Source organism: Salmo trutta, chromosome 34, assembly GCF_901001165.1.
Source record: "Salmo trutta chromosome 34, fSalTru1.1, whole genome shotgun sequence".
NCBI lineage: Eukaryota > Metazoa > Chordata > Actinopteri > Salmoniformes > Salmonidae > Salmo > Salmo trutta.
In genome coordinates this window covers 13214803-13231784 of record NC_042990.1, presented here as the reverse complement: position 1 = coordinate 13231784, position 16982 = coordinate 13214803, and the positions used below count along the sequence as shown (strand labels likewise).

Below are 16982 nucleotides of genomic sequence, written 5' to 3'. Positions count from 1 at the left end.
TCACCTGCCGTTCTTCGTTTTCTTGTTTTCTGTGGTCACTTTATTCTAATTAAATATAAAGATGAGCATTCATATCCCGTCTGCGTTTTGGTCATCCATACACGAAGACAGCCGTTACAATATAAAATATATTTTCATGCGTTTAACACTTTTTTGGTTACTACATGATTCCATATTTGTTATTTAATAGTTTTGATGTCTTCACAATTATTCTACAATGTAGAAAATAGTAAAAAATAAAGAAAAACCCTTGAATGAGTAGGTGTTCTAAAACTTTTTACTGGTAGTGTATATATATATATATTTTTTTTTTACAATGTTAACATGTATTTGTTGTCAAAGTTTTGGCATCAAACTGGTGGCAGTTGTAAAAAATAAAGTCAATAGTTGGAGGAGTTGCAGAGTTATATCTAAATAATGCCATTGTTGATTACATGATTTTTTCATTAATAAGACTATTTTCTCTTGAACCGTATGGTCTATATACTAGAAACTCATGGACAATATGGACACAGATATATAAAAAAAAACAGGAATACTATATATGAATACATTTTTTAAAAGTTATTCAAGTATAAATGACCGAAGTTGAATTACCAAAATTACTAAGGATTCTGGTAACTTTGGTAAGCTACTGGTAGCTTTGCAACCCTATTCTCAATGGTTAAAGCATTGGTTGAGCGGAGATGTAGTTGGGTAGATATAGCACTATGATAAGCAGAGCCATAGATGGAGCAACAATAGTTTTAAACCTCTCTTCATCCCTGAATACGTAACACTCCCAGACACGTGGAGCCTAAGTGACAAATAATGAAATAAATTGTGACATAGGTGTGTGGAGTGCATGCACAGTTTCAAAGGGCAGCAAGTTTTCCAATTCCATTAGACACCTTAGTAACATAATATTTCAGTAAGGCTAAATAACACCAGAAGGGCTATATGGATAGTTGTGTTACAACTGTCAAACGGTATTAATCCAATACCAGCCTGATGCAATAATAGTGTTATGTAATAACACCTACAATGGGGCTGTAACACAGTACCTGAGGGAACCACTATATGTTGTGCTCAATCTAACTCAAAGGCTGTTGAGCTCAACACGTCTCACTTCCTATTGCTGCATTGCCCAAATTGATCAGCAACTCAGTGACGTGTACAAAGCACTTGAGCTGTGTTATTTTCCATTTCCCACCCAACCAACACACTCAACAAAAGGGATAAACCTATCGCGATGACAACCCATATATCATGGTACTGTATATCTACAGACAAAGGAAGACAAAGTATTGTCTGTGTTACAATCCACTGTGAGGGGTGTCATCTACTTTGACTAAAACTAAAAGCACAAATCACAAACAGTGATTATAAATGGACACCTCTGATTTGATAACTATGGGGGAAAGAATTGACCTTTTTGACCTTGAGCATAGGGTATGTTGCCAACATGTAGGCTTAGTAGAAATCACACTCCAACTGGAGGAAATGGTCATGCTTTGGAGATGTCCCACTTATGAACGACATAAACCCTAGCATCTGTGAAGTACATCCCTAAACAGCCTGACTTGGAGAACGGAAAGGCACATGTATCAAATGCACCAGAGCACAGGAAGGAGCCAATAAAAGCACTCATGTTCCTGCCCCTGGATAGAGTGAAGGTTTGCATTCAGTCCAGGTTTTTCAACGCAAAATCATGAAGCCTAGCCTACTTCTGGCTGCTGTCTTAAATGATTAGCTTGCATGTCGTATTATGCATCAATGTTAGAACATCGGTCATAACTTCACTTCAGTTGGCTTGGTTGATCGTTACCAAAACTAGGGTACCTGATTGAAATGAATGCAAAGGAAAGTCATCTTTCATTCCAAAGATACATTTTATGTTTATCCAAAGTGACCTACACTGAGTGTACAAAACATTAAGGACACCTGCAGTTTACTGTGCATATCAATAATGGTCCACCACCCAAAAGACATCAAGTCAACTTGACACAACTGAGGGAAGCATTGGAATCAATATGGGCCAGCATCTCTGTGGAACACTTTTGACACCTTGTAGAGCTTATGTCCTTACGAGTTAAGGCTGTTCTGAGGGCAAAAAAAGGGGGGGTTGCAACTAAATATTAGGAAGGTGTTCTTAATGTTTTGTCACAGTATAAGTGATATTATTATGACCTAATTTAAACTGACTGAGAATGAATCATTGTATCCAAAGTTGGGGCATCCTATTACAATTATATTTTTACAAGTTGTGTTGGGTCTCTTCTCAAAAGATTATTCCCACGAGTCACTGGATTTCAACTTTTAAAGCCTAATAACTACTGTATTACTTCCTGGATCATGTCTTGGTGTTCCCCAAGGCTTCATTGTGGGTCCACTCCATATTCCATCTTATATTGATTTGGTGAAAGGCATAGTGTGATATGAGGCTGTAAAGGCATCAGCATGCTTCAGTTCGGCTGACGGCTAGCCAAAGTCGGCTAGGCGAACCGAAAGAGTGTGCTCGCATACTCCCTTGAAAAACGAGAAAAAAGTGTCAATAGTACTGTTTGTCCAGTATACACTTCCTCAAAAGTCAGAATGAATCTAAGATAACTCAAGAAATCTGTCATTCATTTTGACGTTTTTGCAGGGGTGATCTTAGTCGCGTAATTTTACATCTAACTAAGGTGCAGTATTTCTCAATGAAACACTTTGCATGAAAACAAGTCGTCTCTCACTGAGTGACAACCACTCAGTGAGTTACTCTGGCTATTTACTCCGATTTCAGAGCACTCTTGTCTGAGTGTGCCAGAGCACAGAACAACTGATGAATTTACAAATGTGCAACAACCAATGAATATGACCAGTATCAGTAAACATCTGCAAAAAAACTGAATTTAATTGTTGCCAGCAGCACAGTTAAAGTCACTAATGCTCTAGATAACATGAAAACAGCCTAACCAGCTCTGCTAGGGCGAGTAAAATGGTCAGAGGGACGTGTTCTCTCATTTGTGTCTGCAAGTAGCTAGCAAACTAATCAACTTTAGCCAGTTAGCTTGGGTGCTTGACTGCCGTTGAGGTCAGAACACTCGGATCAACTCTACTCGTCAGCCAGAGCATCCAGTGTGCGCTCTGAACGCTCCGAGAGCGAAATGCTCTGAATTTAGAACAGACAATCTGACAATGCTCTGAATTTACGAACGACCCAGAGCGCACTCTGACACACTGAAGGCAATTTACAAACACACCCAAAGACTTTATTGAAGAATCCCCCACAGTTGACTAATTACGGACGAAGGGGCGTAGACGTCGGCTCCCGAACGTCGGCTGGCCTCGAGAAAAACATTTGTGTTCCCGAACAGCTGAAAAAACTCTTTACCGAAGTCCAAAACAAACAAAAACCTCACAAAATGTTGTCATAATAAATGCACAAACTCTTCTAAATTGTTTCGGCTGGGAAGCATGCGGACGCCTTAAGGTGGAACTTACAAGAGAAAATGCTGAGCGTCTGAGGTTTTGGTTGAAAGACAAACTGTGGGTTTACACTGTTACCATGAGGTATTCTGGCTTTGGTGAGTTCCGCCGTATGGCAAACTGTTTGGTTACATACACTGTACTGCTTCATCACAAATACCCACACCACTATTTTAAAGCTTACATTTTTTTGGCTTTTTTCGTCTTTTGGTAAGAAAATAAATTAGCTTGAGAAAAGTGCCCTATGTTATTATAGGGCTAACAAGATAAGAATGACTAACTATTTGAGTTGAGATCCACACACAGGAGAACACAACACACACACAGAGATGACAAAAGGATGGCTGGCTAGATGAATTAGGACCCTGGTTCCATCACTCTGGTGTTCTTCACAGTTCTGAGACATTTTGGTTCTGTGACCCAGGTTCTAATCACCAATATAAAGCATATGTTCTATTGGTCTGGATTTACCAAAAACTCTGTACATCTTCTAGGTTAACATCGGAATCCAAATCTGATTTTGTATTGTGAGATTTGTGTTTGACCAGGTCATATTGTTCATGAGTTATTTAGGTCAAGATCTTTAGTCCTCCTGGGTTTGGGTCATCTCTGGATTTCTGACATGTGTGTGTGTGTGTGTGTGTGTGTGTGTGTGTGTGTGTGTGTGTGTGTTGTGTGTGTGTGTGTGTGTGTGTGTGTCTGTGTGTGTGTGTCTGTGTGTGTGTGTGTGTGTCTGTGTGTGTGTGTGTGTGTGTCTGTGTGTGTCTGTGTGTGTGTGTGTGTGTCTGTGTGTGTGTGTGTGTGTGCGCATGTAAGCAGGAAATAAGCAAGTGTAGATTGTGTGTGCATTTGAGGAGTACCAAAGTGCTTGTATCATATCAGAACACTGGATCTCTGAAAAACATCCCTAGATTTCTACAGTGCATATCTATTTCTGTAGAGAATAGAATAATAAACATAAATTACTCAGTATACATATTTACTAAAGTTGCCTGTTTATACTATAATAAAGAACCTCTATGAAAGGTAATTCAGGGGTCAAGGCTGCTTTGTAGTGTTTGTGCTATGAAAAAATAATGAATGTTCACAAAACATGGAAAGTACGTTCAGGACATCAGTAGTTTTATATCTGCATGCCCACAGGTTTGGTTAGTGGTTGCATGGGCGTGTGGGAGACAGTACAAGTGGTTAAGGAGAGTGCAGTGATTGTTGGCTGCTTGAGTGTGTGTCTGTGTGTGACGGAGTGATTGAGGTTAGCCTTTGTGGGGCTTTGAGTGGCTCTACATTGTGTGCGTTAAATAGAATGGAAACATGTATGTGGTTGTATGTGCATGTATCAATCTGTATCGGTCTTTATAAACTGGGTGGTTTGAGCACTGAATGCTGATTGGCTGACAGCATACCACGGGTATGACAAAAACATACATTTTTACTGCTATAATTACATTGATAACCAGTTTATAATAACAATAAGGCACCTCGGGGGTTTGTGATATATGGGCAATATACCACACCTCCTCGGGCCTTATTGCTTAAATATGTATCGTCAAGAGGGGGAATCAGAGTGTGTGTGTGTGTGTGTGTGTGTGTGTGTGTGTGTGTGTGTGTGTGATTGTACATTTTTAACCCAGTATGGATTTTTAACCGATCCTCTTTCCTTCCACTCAGTTAGCGGGTCCTGGGTCGGCCAAGGGCATGGTGTGTAGTACCTCGTCCAGCAGCTGCAGAGCCCGGTGCAGGTGTACCTCCACCCAACAGGGGGTATGTTTGATGCTCTGCCGGGGGTAGTCGGGCCCCCAGCCCTTCACAAAGCTCAGCCGCAGGATACACAGCCTCCGGAGGTCGTCCACACCTATCCCTGCTGCTGCAGAAAGACCTGGAAGATAGGTATTAGGGATGGGCATTTTCAATGATTGCACTATTCAAAAATATCATGATTTTTCTCTCGGATATCCAGATAGTCAAAATATAGGTTTTTTAAAGAAAACAAAAATTATTTGGAAACTTCATGTGGAATTGCTTGTGTGACTCGGGAGAGAGGCGCTGCGCACTACGTGTTTGGGGAAGCGGCAGAAGAGGAGCAGGGGCCTGTGTGTGTGACAGTCTATGTGTGTGGCATGGATGGAGAGAAAAAAGCAGCCAAACCGACTCGCGCTAGTTAGACAAACTTGTCTCTTTATAGGTGATTTATCATACCATCTGGTAGTACCTGTCTTGACTGCATCAAATCAATGAAAAGATGTTAGCTAGCTACAGTAGCCAGCTAAGTTAGCCAGCTAGCTAGATAAAGTAGCAAGGCTAATTGAGGCTATTTTGCTGCTCTCCCTGTCCTTATCTACAACAACTCCATTCATATTAAACAACAGCCTACCTGTTGGTTGTTCATTGTAGCCTTCTACTTCTCATTTAGCCAACTTAATTCCGTAATTGTAATTCCATTTTGCAGTGATTGGAAATCTCCCACTTCACTTGCTACACATGAAGTCACTGACAACAACAAGCTACACGTGTATAACCTGTATAGTCTATAAGGTACGACTTTTGTTTGTTGTTTTATTAAATTAAGAATATAAAATGTCATGGTATATCTTCGTGTGTAGCATTGTCACATATATCATTTTATTTAATTGAGAAAAAGCCTTCATTGTTAAAATAGGGCTATATATATTTTTTCCCTCCGTTTGGATATTAAAATATTTGGATAAGTGTGCCCATTTCTATGAGGTATAAATTAAAAGACAAATGTGGTGTCCCACATGGGTCAATACTTGGACCCATTCTCATTGAAAAGAATACCACTTCAACAGAGGCTATAAATTCACAATAGCCTAATTGAAAAAATATGAAAATAAACACATTAAGGCTGTGCATTTCTCATATTTTGTACTTACTGACTGCAGGGGCTATGCCTCCAACGCTGCCTGGCCCAGGGATGTTGCCTGCCACGGCGGCAGCCTGAGCTGCTGCTGCTGCCTGCGCTGTAGCTGCCTGCTGCTGCATCTGCCTGTGACACTGTCTCAGGTCAAACACCTACAGGGGAGAGAACAGTCTGATGTCAGAACACCTACAGAGAGACATCAGTGTCCAGTCAAACTCCTATTGGGAGAAGGTCATCAAGAGGACAAACAACTGCAAAGAGAACAGACAGAGGTCATTGTGTTTCTCACCTTGATGTAGGCGCCGGGGTAGATCTTGTGTACTGCGTCGCCTGGCGCTCTGCCTGCCTCTCGATCCAAGTAGTAGCTCTGCACGAACACAGCGTGGTCGCTCATACAGCGCATCCACACGTCTCCCTCGCCACGACACTCCAGCTGCACTCCTTTACCTATGTGCAACCTGTGACGGAGAGGGAGAGATAAAGATGATGAGTACAAGTGAATATAGTTGTATTAAAGTGTTATATTTCAGTTAATAAAAGAAGTCGCATTTTGCTACAATGGGTCTTCTGCCACAGGTACAAACAGATAGAGACAAGGCATGGAATGATTATGATTGAGAGATATACACGTATACACAGTTTACACAAAGGCATAGATTTTCTAATCAACATTTCAACAGACACATATAAAGGCATACAAAATAGACATTTGTGGCAAGATAGGAACTAACATGCTTATTGATATAGAGATAGCACTAGAGGAGCACAGACCTGGCTCTCTCGCTGGCGTCGGTGCGGTGGACGTTGCTGAGCTGGCCCAAACAGAAGCGGTCACCCCCTGAGGGGTCCACGTAGCCGTCCACCGTCACCACCGGGCAGCTAGCCGGCACCTTGAACATCTCCCCCACCTGGACATCCATTTCAAAGTAGGAGATGGAGCACCAGAACTCTGGCCCTGCACACAGACAATAATGTGGTTAGCAGAGTGTGCGTGCATGCGTTTGCATCTATACATCTATATATACTGTATATATGTGTTGTCTTACCTGGATGATTGGACACAGGGGGAGGAAATGAGGCTGAGCCATGATGCTGAGACCCTAGAAGGGAACAAGGAAACGACACAGGTTACCAAACATACACTATTCCTAACAATATCCCCAAAAAAGCACCTCAGAAGACATACAGACACACTTTGGGCATACTGTGACTTACTGTAACTGCCTAACTTACAGAAGCTGGTTGGATGGTGGAGAGGAGGCTGTTGGTGGCCACGCCCATTCTGTTGTTGGGGTCCCACAGGAGTGTAGGAGGCTGTGCTACTACCTGTCCAAGTTGCTGAATTACAAAACAATAAATACAAATTAACAACAGGCACAAGCTCAAGCCATAAATCTGGCAAACTACCATTTTGCATTTTTACTAATATTTTTATTTCTTTTTACAGTTTTCAAATACAGTATGATGATTTATCATGCCGTTGAAATGAATTGTGTTTGGCTCCCTGAGTGTTTGTGTGGTGTGTGTGTATATGTTTGAGTGTATGTATGTTTCTCTCTCTCTCTGTGTGTGTGTGTGTGTGTGTGTGTGTGTGTGTGTGTGTGTGTGTGTGTGTGTGTGTGTGTGTGTGTGTGTGTGTGTGTGTGTGTGTGTGTGTGTGAACCGTATGGCAGTACTAACTGTGGAACGCAGCCTGTGACTGTGTGTGTTTGGAGCTGTTGTATCCATTCTGACCAGGCTGGGGTGGCTGGGGGTTCTGTGGTGGCCCGTGTGGCAGCCCGTGTGTTGGGGTGGAGGGGGGCGGCGTGGGGGTCATAGGTGTCATGACCTGACCCTGAGGAGAGGCTATCTGTAGGAGCCCCTCACTGTGACCTCCCTGGAGAGGCAGCATAGAGCCGGACACTAGAGAGGAGAGAGAGACACACACACACACACACACACACACACACACACACACACACACACACACACACACACACACACACACACACACACACACACATGAAGAGCTACCAGGTTGTTGTCAATATCAATAGGTAGGCAGCAATCTGATAAACAAATGTCACAGAACAGGATGACACAGTGACACCCATAGAAACAGAACACTTGTGGACATCTTTGGTAACACCTATATGTCAAACAATCACCTAAGCTTTATTAAAAGATCACCTTAGGGAGCAGCAAAACAGGAGCGGACATTCCATTTTTCTCTACGTTAGTCCAGCTCCCGTTATTATGTTGGATGTGCGTAAAACTCCCTCCATTCATTAAACACCTATTGGTCTTACCTGTGGGCGAGAGGGGCATGTTGGGGTAGAGGGTGATGGGCGGAGGGGCCCGCTGCGGTTCAGGCGGGAGCTGCAGAGGCGGGAGGGGCTGGCCGTAGTGGTCCGGAGGCTGTAGCTTGAGCGCCCCTGGGTGGGGGTGAGGGTGGTCCAACGGGGACATGCCTGGTGGCATATCCATCTGGATACAGTCATGAATGTACTCCTCCTTGATCAGCCTCCCAGGGGGGCCTAGAGGAGAGAGGGCTACCAACAACATGGTATAACATTGTCATTAGTTTCAAGTTTTATTAGGCGCACGGGATACACATGGTATACACCGTCCAACAAAACGCTTACTTGCAGGTTCCTTCTCGACAATGCAACAACAATAAGAAATAATACAATATTAGAATACAAATATAAAGTAAATAGCTCAGTAGAATAAAATAGCGATTTTAGCATATGTAAAATATTAGCCACCTGTGTGTAATGCATTAACCACCTGTATTAACAGGAATAACACCTGTATTATCCACCTGTGTGTAATGCATTGTAAATGCATTTATGCAATTATAAACATTAAAAAGTGCAATGCTTTGTAATGAATACAAGTCATTTTTGGCTAGGCAACTATAAAGAATTGATGAATACAGAAACAGTCTGGCATCCAAGCCAGTGAGACATGAGCATACCACAATAGTACTCTTTTCACACTATTGTGCCAAGCCGAACCATAAAGTTGCTGGCTTGGATATTTTCTTTTCAGATTGTCCTTTTCAGCACAGTTCCAGCAACTATGGTGGATACTTAACTAGACCAGCACAGTGCAGCTTGGCTTGATGTGGCTAGGCTCTGTAGTATGAAAAGGGTATAGGACTGAAGGGAAAGAGGGATGTTTGATGTGGCTAGGCTCTGTAGTATGAAAAGGGTGTAGGACTGAAGGGAAAGAGGGATGTTTGATGTGGCTAGGCTCTGTAGTATGAAAAGGGTGTAGGACTGAAGGGAAAGAGGGATGTTTGATGTGGCTAGGCTCTGTAGTATGAAAAGGGTGTAGGACTGAAGGGAAAGAGGGATGTTTGATGTGGCTAGGCTCTGTAGTATGAAAAGGGTATAGGACTGAAGGGAAAGAGGGATGTTTGATGTGGCTAGGCTCTGTAGTATGAAAAGGGTGTAGGACTGAAGGGAAAGAGGGATGTTTGATGTGGCTAGGCTCTGTAGTATGAAAAGGGTGTAGGACTGAAGGGAAAGAGGGATGTTTGATGTGGCTAGGCTCTGTAGTATGAAAAGGGTGTAGGACTGAAGGGAAAGAGGGATGTTTGATGTGGCTAGGCTCTGTAGTATGAAAAGGGTATAGGACTGAAGGGAAAGAGGGATGTTTGATGTGGCTAGGCTCTGTAGTATGAAAAGGGTATAGGGCTGAAGGGAAAGAGGGATGCTTGATGTGGCTAGGCTCTGTAGTATGAAAAGGGTGTAGGACTGAAGGGAAAGAGGAATGTTTGGACATCTGACACCATTAACAAAATAGATGAAGACAAAATAATACTGTTATACTTAACAAGCCTGCAGTAAATTCCTTAGTACTGTGATAGTGCACTCACTTGTATTTTGGAGACTGAGACCAACTTTGAAAGGGAACAAAAGAAAGAAGGAAGAAAGAAAGAAAAAGAGAGAATACGAGAGAGAAAATAGGGGGTAAATGTCTGCAATTTCACTGCAATGATATGCTTATCATTTGTAATTCATTCAAATTCTGATGAAGTCCAAATATCATTCACATAAATAAACCTTTTTATGCGAGTAAAGTACGTTATATAAAAAAATACCACGACAGGCCTGATGGCAACAGTCAATGTCAGTAAACTTTCCATATGTAAACATTTAAAAAAAGACACTATACAAGGTGGGATCTTTTTGTGTCGGTAAAATGAATTATGTGAGAAATAGCGGTGGAAACGCTTTTATGCAAAATATTGATATGTCCAAAAGTATGTGGACACTCCTTGAAATTAGTGGATTTCACCTGTTGCGGACAGGTTTATAAAATCGAGCACACAGCCATGCAATCTCCATAGAGAAACATTGGCAGTACAATGGCCTTACTGAAGAGCTCAGTGACATTCAAAGTGGCACCGTCATAGGATGTCACCTTTCCAAGTCAGTTTGTCAAATTTCTGCCCTGCTAGAGCTGCCCCGGTCAACTGTAAGTGATATTATTGTGAAGTGGAAACGTCTAGGAGCAACACTGGCTCAGCCGCGAAGTGGTAGGACACACAAGGTCACAGAACAGGGCCACCGAGTGTTGTAGCGCATAAAAATCGTCTGTCCTTTGGTTGCAAACTGCTTCTGGAAGCAACGTCAGCACAAGAACTTTCGTCGGGAGCTGCATGAAATGGGTTTTCATGGCCGAGCAGCCGCACACAAGCATAAAATCACCATGCACAATGCCAAGCGTCAACTGGAGTGGTGTAAAGCTCACCGCCAGTGTTCTCCGGAGTGATGAATCATGCTTCACTATCTGGCAGTCCGACCGACTAATCTGAGTTTGGCGGATGCCAGGAGAACGCTACCTGCCCCAATGCATTGTGCCAACTGTAAAGTTGGTTGGAGGAGGAATAATGGTCTGGGGCTGTTTTTCATGGTTCGGGCTAGGCCTCTTAGTTCCAGTGAAGGGAAATCTTAATGCTACAGCATACAATGACATTCTAGAAGATTCTGTGCTTCCAACTTTGTGGCAACAGTTTGGGGAAGGCCCTTTCCTGTTTCAGCATGACAATGAGGCCGTGCACAAGACAAGGTCCAACCCTGTCCAACACCTTTGGGATGAATTGGAACGCCGACCAGGCCTAATCGCCCAACAACAGTGCCCGACCTCACTAATGCTCTTGTGGCTGAATGGAAGCAAGTCCCTGCAGCAATATTCCAACATCTAGTGGAAAGCCTTCCCAGAAGAGTGGAGGCTGTTAAAGCAGCAAAGTGGGGACCAACTCCATGTTAATGCCCATGATTTTGGAATGAGATGTTAGACGAGCAGGTGTCCATGTACTTTTGGTAATGTAGTGTATAATAACCATCATATCGAAGTAAACTTGAAGTCACACTGTGATATGTTGTGTGGTCCTCCCACTACGACTCGGGAAAACTTGCAGATTATTAGGCTACAGATGAAATAAGTTATTATGAACTTCACAGGGTGGTGAAAGTGCACGGTGATGAGCTTGATGCTACTTTCCAATAAATATTGAAGGTCTAATTCTGGTGACATGATGATCGATGCTTGGCTACCATTTGTCAAATACAAATAATCTTGCTCTTATCCATAATAATCTCATCATGTAGGTAGCCTACCCGCACTGTATCTGCATCTGCAAGTTGTTGGCTAGAGCTCAAGCGCCAAGACCAGACTGGGCACATCTTTTTTTGGTTTGACTAAACCATCAGTAGAATTCAAAATCCGTTGGAAACCCATTTAACTTGTATTTTTTATTAAGTACATGGGAATTTCATCACGCACAGATTTTTATCCACAAAAAATCTATTTGATGGAAAGAAATCTCCTGTTAAGCGGATTTTAGAATATTTGCATGAAAATCTGTCACCAGTTGGATTGAAACCTAGCTACTGTAATATTCGTAATGTTATGAGAGAAAACATAGTATTTACAGTACATATCAGAAACATCTGCACCATTAGGCATTAAGCAATTTAGGGTGAACTATCCCTTTAAGCTGTTGAGCAGACCTACCAATGCCGGGCGAAACCACTCTCTCATAGTGGTAGGGGTTGACACACACATTGTCATATTTGAGGTCGAAGGCGTATTGGCAGAACTTGACGTGCTTTAGCTCATTCTTGTGTAGGTCTGGCCAGCGCCATAATCGAGCGTAGATCACATGGGGGAAGCCTTTCCTCCCTGCAACCTGGAGTGAGGGAGAGGGCGGAGAGAGAGAGTTAGAGATACTTGGCCCTATTCAATCAAAACTAGTATATGGGTTTACGTTAAATCTCTTAACTGGGCTAGACATTTTTTAAAAGAGGCATTGCACTCAAAAACTAGATTTTACTTAATTTTTTTAATGATATTTCCACACCATGAGTTTGAAATAACACTCTTTTTTAGGCTCGGAATTTCAGCCTGTTCAGGTGGGATGGAGTTTTTGGCCCACATCATGACATCGCAATCTGATCTGATTATTCTGACCAATGACCAGTCATCTATTATTTGCATATGTATCCTCCTACTTTGAATGGGTAAGTGGGGTAGGCTTTAGAGTCTAGACAATCCTATCCGCCAATCAGGGCTGTGTATGTAAATATATAAAAATTGTATCAACACGCCCACATGATCAGACTGAACATTTCAATGGAAAAAGGAGGCTCTGGGAAATAAATGGTTAATATATTTGGAGTTATTTTCATGAAATAAACACATAGTGATTTTAGACATACAGAGATTATTTAAAAATGAAAATAAACTGCATGGGGGCTTTAAAAAAATATGTTTTTGCACATATGCTGATCTGACTGATTTAAGATGAAAACTTCAACCCTGTTACTTTATTTGGCACTTAATAAGCACTTACTATAATCATTGATTCATTTAACCTCTTGAAAAGTGTAGGCACCTGATAAATAAGAACCCTTTTCCATTATACCTCAGAACACGGCCGCTTTCTAATGTTGAATTGTACCTTTCATGGTGAAAAATGCACAATGATTTCATTGTATATCCCCTCTAGAGCAAATCTGGTGTTTTAGATCAAATCCAGACAGGAACTAGTATTTTAGCAGGTGATCTAAATCACACAATCGACAAGTTAGACAGACAGCAATAAAATACACTTAGCGACAAAATATGGAGAGGTGCAGACAGTGTTGAAGAAACTAAAGTTTATTATTTTAACAGGGGCAGGCAAACGACAGGTCAATGCAGACAGGGGTCAATGATCCAGCGAGGGTGTAAGGCACCAGAACAGCAGGCGGGCTCAGGGTCAGGTCAGGTAAATCCAGAGTAGAGGCAAAGGTACAGAACGGCAGGCAGGAAAGGTCAAAACCGTGAAACTAGAAAACATGGACTATAGCAAAGACAGGGGCAAGGGAATACAGGTAGGTAGTAGGTTTGAACGAACTGGCACAGACAGACAGAAAACACAGGTATAAGTACCCAGGGAATAATGGGGAAGATGGGCGACACCTGGAGGGGGGTGGAGACAAGCACAAGAACAGGTGAAACAGATCAGGTGTGACAGTACACCCCCCCCCCCCCCCTCTAGGGATGCCACCTGGCGTCCTACCTGGGCACATACCTGGTTGAGCGGGGTGCCGGCACTGGAACTCAGAGATGAGGCCTGGGTCCAGGATGTCCCTAGTGGAGACCCAGCACCTCTCCTCCGGGCCATAACCGTCCCAGTCAACCAGGTACTGGAATCCCCTGCCCCGAGGTCGAACCTTCAGGAGGCGTCTCACCATGTGCGCTGGTCGGCCAACGATGAGACGAGGGAGATAGGTGGGCCTGGAAACAGAAGACAAAGGGTTGTGAGACATGGTTTCAATTCTAGACACAGGAAAGGTAGGAAGTATACGAAGGGTACGGGGCAACAGAGGACGAACAGCAGAGGGGCTAATGATCTTGGAGCGGGGGGGAAAGGCCTCGGCTTCAGGGGGTGTAGCCGCGGGGCTATAGCGGCGTGCCAGCGCATCTGGCTTGACCTTCTTGGATACCGGTCAGTGCTGTGGAAGCGAAGTGGCCCAGGCCTTACTGAACCCCTCCCGGAGGTCCTGGTACTTGCATGGCTAGCGGAGAGGTCCGGGGCAATTTCCAAGCCCCCAGGAAGACGTCCCGTGGCAGGCAGAGCTGACTTCAGGAAATTAGTGTAGCAGAACGGGCTCCAGCCCACGATGGCACCAGTAGACCAGTCAATCGAGGGATTGTGTCATTAGAGCCAAGAGAATCCCAATACCACGGGAACCTGCGGAGACTCAATTATCAGGAATTGGATCATCTCGCTGTGGTTCCCGACACTCGTAGGTTGACGGGGTTGGTATGGTGGGTGACCCGGCCTATAGAGCGCCCGTCCAGTGCTCTAACATCCATGGGAATGGAGGTTGAGTGGGGATACTCAGCTCGGACGCCAGGGTAACGTCCATAAGTCTCAAATCGGCCCCCAAGTCGATGAGTATCTGGAGAGACTTGACTGGTCCCCCCACAGCAGGGTGGCATGGAGAGGGGGACGAGAAAGGGGAGAAGCAAAATTGTCCTTAAGATCCACCAGAGTACTCATTCCTACAAATGAGCTAGGTCTTTTGAAGGGACAGGTAGACACATAATGACCGGCAGTACCGCAATACAGACAACTCTGGGTGGTAAGTCTGCGTACGCGTTCGGCTGGAAACAGCCTAGCCCTGCCGAGCTGCATCTGCTCGGGAAGAGGTAAATCGGTAGTCTTCAGAGGCAATCAGACCTCTTATCCCTCCTACGTTTCCGTAGCCGTCCATCGATCCGGATGGTTAAGGCAATGAGTGAGTCGAGATCCGTCGGTAGTTCCCGGGCTGCAAGCTCGTCCTTTACTTCCTCCGATAATCCGTGCAGGAACGTGTCGAACAGTGCTTCCGGGTTCCAGGCACCCTCCGCTGCTAGCGTGCGGAAATCCACCGCATAGTCTGTCACACTGAGAGAGTCCTGCCGAAGCTGGAGTAACTTCCAGGTAGCCTCTCTCCCGGACACCGGAGTCTCTAAGACATTTTTCACCTCCACCGCGAAACCCTCCAGACTGAAGCATACGGCTGACTGTTGTTCCCAAACGGCCATAGCCCAGGGGAGGGCCCTCCTGGACATCAGCGTGATGAGGTACGCTATATTAGAGTGGTCCGAAGGAAGGCGGAAGGCTGCAGCTCCATGACGAGAAAACACTGACAGGTGCCCGACTCTCTATCAAAGCGCTGGGGGGGAGGTAAGTGGAGTTCCCGGGAAACCGGAGTGACGGCGCTGACACCAGCCGGGTTACTGATGGGCTGGGAGGGTAGTTGTGGTAGGCTGTCTAGTAGACAGCCCACGGAATTGCTCCAGCAATGTGTCCAATGCTAGGTCGTGATGTTCGGCCACGTCCTAGAACCCTTCCATCAGAACGCGAAGCAACCCTTCGTGCCTACCAATGGAGGCTCCTTGGGAGGAGATGGCATCGCGGAGCTGGTACTAGTTTGCTGGGTCAGTCATGGCCAGTTCGTACTATCACGTTTTAAGGTATGACCCAAATGCAGACAGTGTTGAAGAAACAAAAGTTTATTCTTTAAAACAGGGGCAGGCAAACGACAGGTCAAGGCAGGCAGGGGTCAATGATCCAGAGAGGGTGTAAGGAACTGGAACAGCAGGCGGGCTCAGGGTCAGGCAGAGGTCGGTAATCCAGAGTAGAAGCAAAGGTACAGGATGGCAGGCAGGCTCAGGGCAGGCAGGAAAGGTAAAAACCGGGAAACTAGAAAACATGGACTATAGCAAAGACAGGACCAAGGGAAACACTAGTAGGTTTGAATGAACAAAACAAACTGGCACAGACAGACAGAAAACACAGGTATAAGTACCCAGGGGATAATGGGGAAGATGGGCGACACCTGGTGGGTGGAGACAAGCACAAGGACAGGTGAAACAGATCAGGGCATGACAGAGACTGAACAGAGCACATCTTCCAAGACCCGAAATGTATTAAATACATAAACAAAAAATGTAAAAACCTTTACCATTACAAATGGAGACATAGAGGACAGAGAAAAGCCGACCCTTGACCTAATTTGGGATGTTTTTAAGGCATACATTAGGGGAATGATAATCTCATACTCGGCAAAAGTAAAATCTTTGTTAGAAATTAAAATGAAAGAAAAAGAAAGAAAAACACATTACTATCTTAAAAAAGGCCATAAAAAATGTTTACAAGTCACAGAAGAAAATACAATTTCTGAATTTAAGCAGGAATATGATCTTTTACTTTTGAAGAGACCCAACAACTACAGGTTAAACTCAAATATAGCATACTATTTAATGGCAAATAAACCTGGTAAACACCTTGCTGCCCCCACAAAATGAATACACGCCAAACCAAAAGATAAGGATAAAAATGCTTTAATTAGAAAGACTAACGCTATTAATATATATTTTTAAAGCTTCTATGAAACTCTATATGAATAAGAATTAAACAACAGTTGGACTAATCCTACAGCCTTCTTTGACCCAATAACCCTGAAGCTATCAGCAGACAAAAAATAATCACCCAAAAATAAATATTAGACACTGTTAACACAATCACGCAAAGAAAAGAACAAGGTATGGACAGTAGGGATGCGCGGAATTCGGAATTGGACGATATTAGCTAAAAATGCCAACATCGGTATCGGCCCGATGT

At 43.8% G+C, this 16982-nt stretch overlaps 1 protein-coding gene across 5 annotated transcripts in view; it reads right to left on the bottom strand.

The window, feature by feature from the left end:
• Window positions 1-5020: 5020 nt before the first annotated feature.
• Window positions 5021-16982, bottom strand: part of smad10a (SMAD family member 10a) — a 41968-nt gene continuing 30006 nt past the window's right edge. Inside the window, exons 2-12 of one of the 5 annotated variants that reach the window (XM_029731910.1) lie at window positions 13899-14104; window positions 12338-12512; window positions 10194-10217; window positions 8617-8859; window positions 8009-8230; window positions 7544-7666; window positions 7375-7428; window positions 7100-7283; window positions 6618-6786; window positions 6342-6480; window positions 5021-5326 (exon numbers count right to left, since the gene is read on the bottom strand). In XM_029731910.1, coding sequence (XP_029587770.1) covers window positions 5115-5326; window positions 6342-6480; window positions 6618-6786; window positions 7100-7283; window positions 7375-7428; window positions 7544-7666; window positions 8009-8230; window positions 8617-8859; window positions 10194-10217; window positions 12338-12512; window positions 13899-13991 — 1638 coding nt within the window. In that variant the 5' untranslated portion in view covers window positions 13992-14104 and the 3' untranslated portion in view covers window positions 5021-5114. The remainder of the gene's footprint in view (window positions 5327-6341; window positions 6481-6617; window positions 6787-7099; window positions 7284-7374; window positions 7429-7543; window positions 7667-8008; window positions 8231-8616; window positions 8860-10193; window positions 10218-12337; window positions 12513-13898; window positions 14105-16982) is intronic. The other 4 variants (XM_029731911.1, XM_029731907.1, XM_029731909.1 and 1 more) reach the window with 4 other exon arrangements.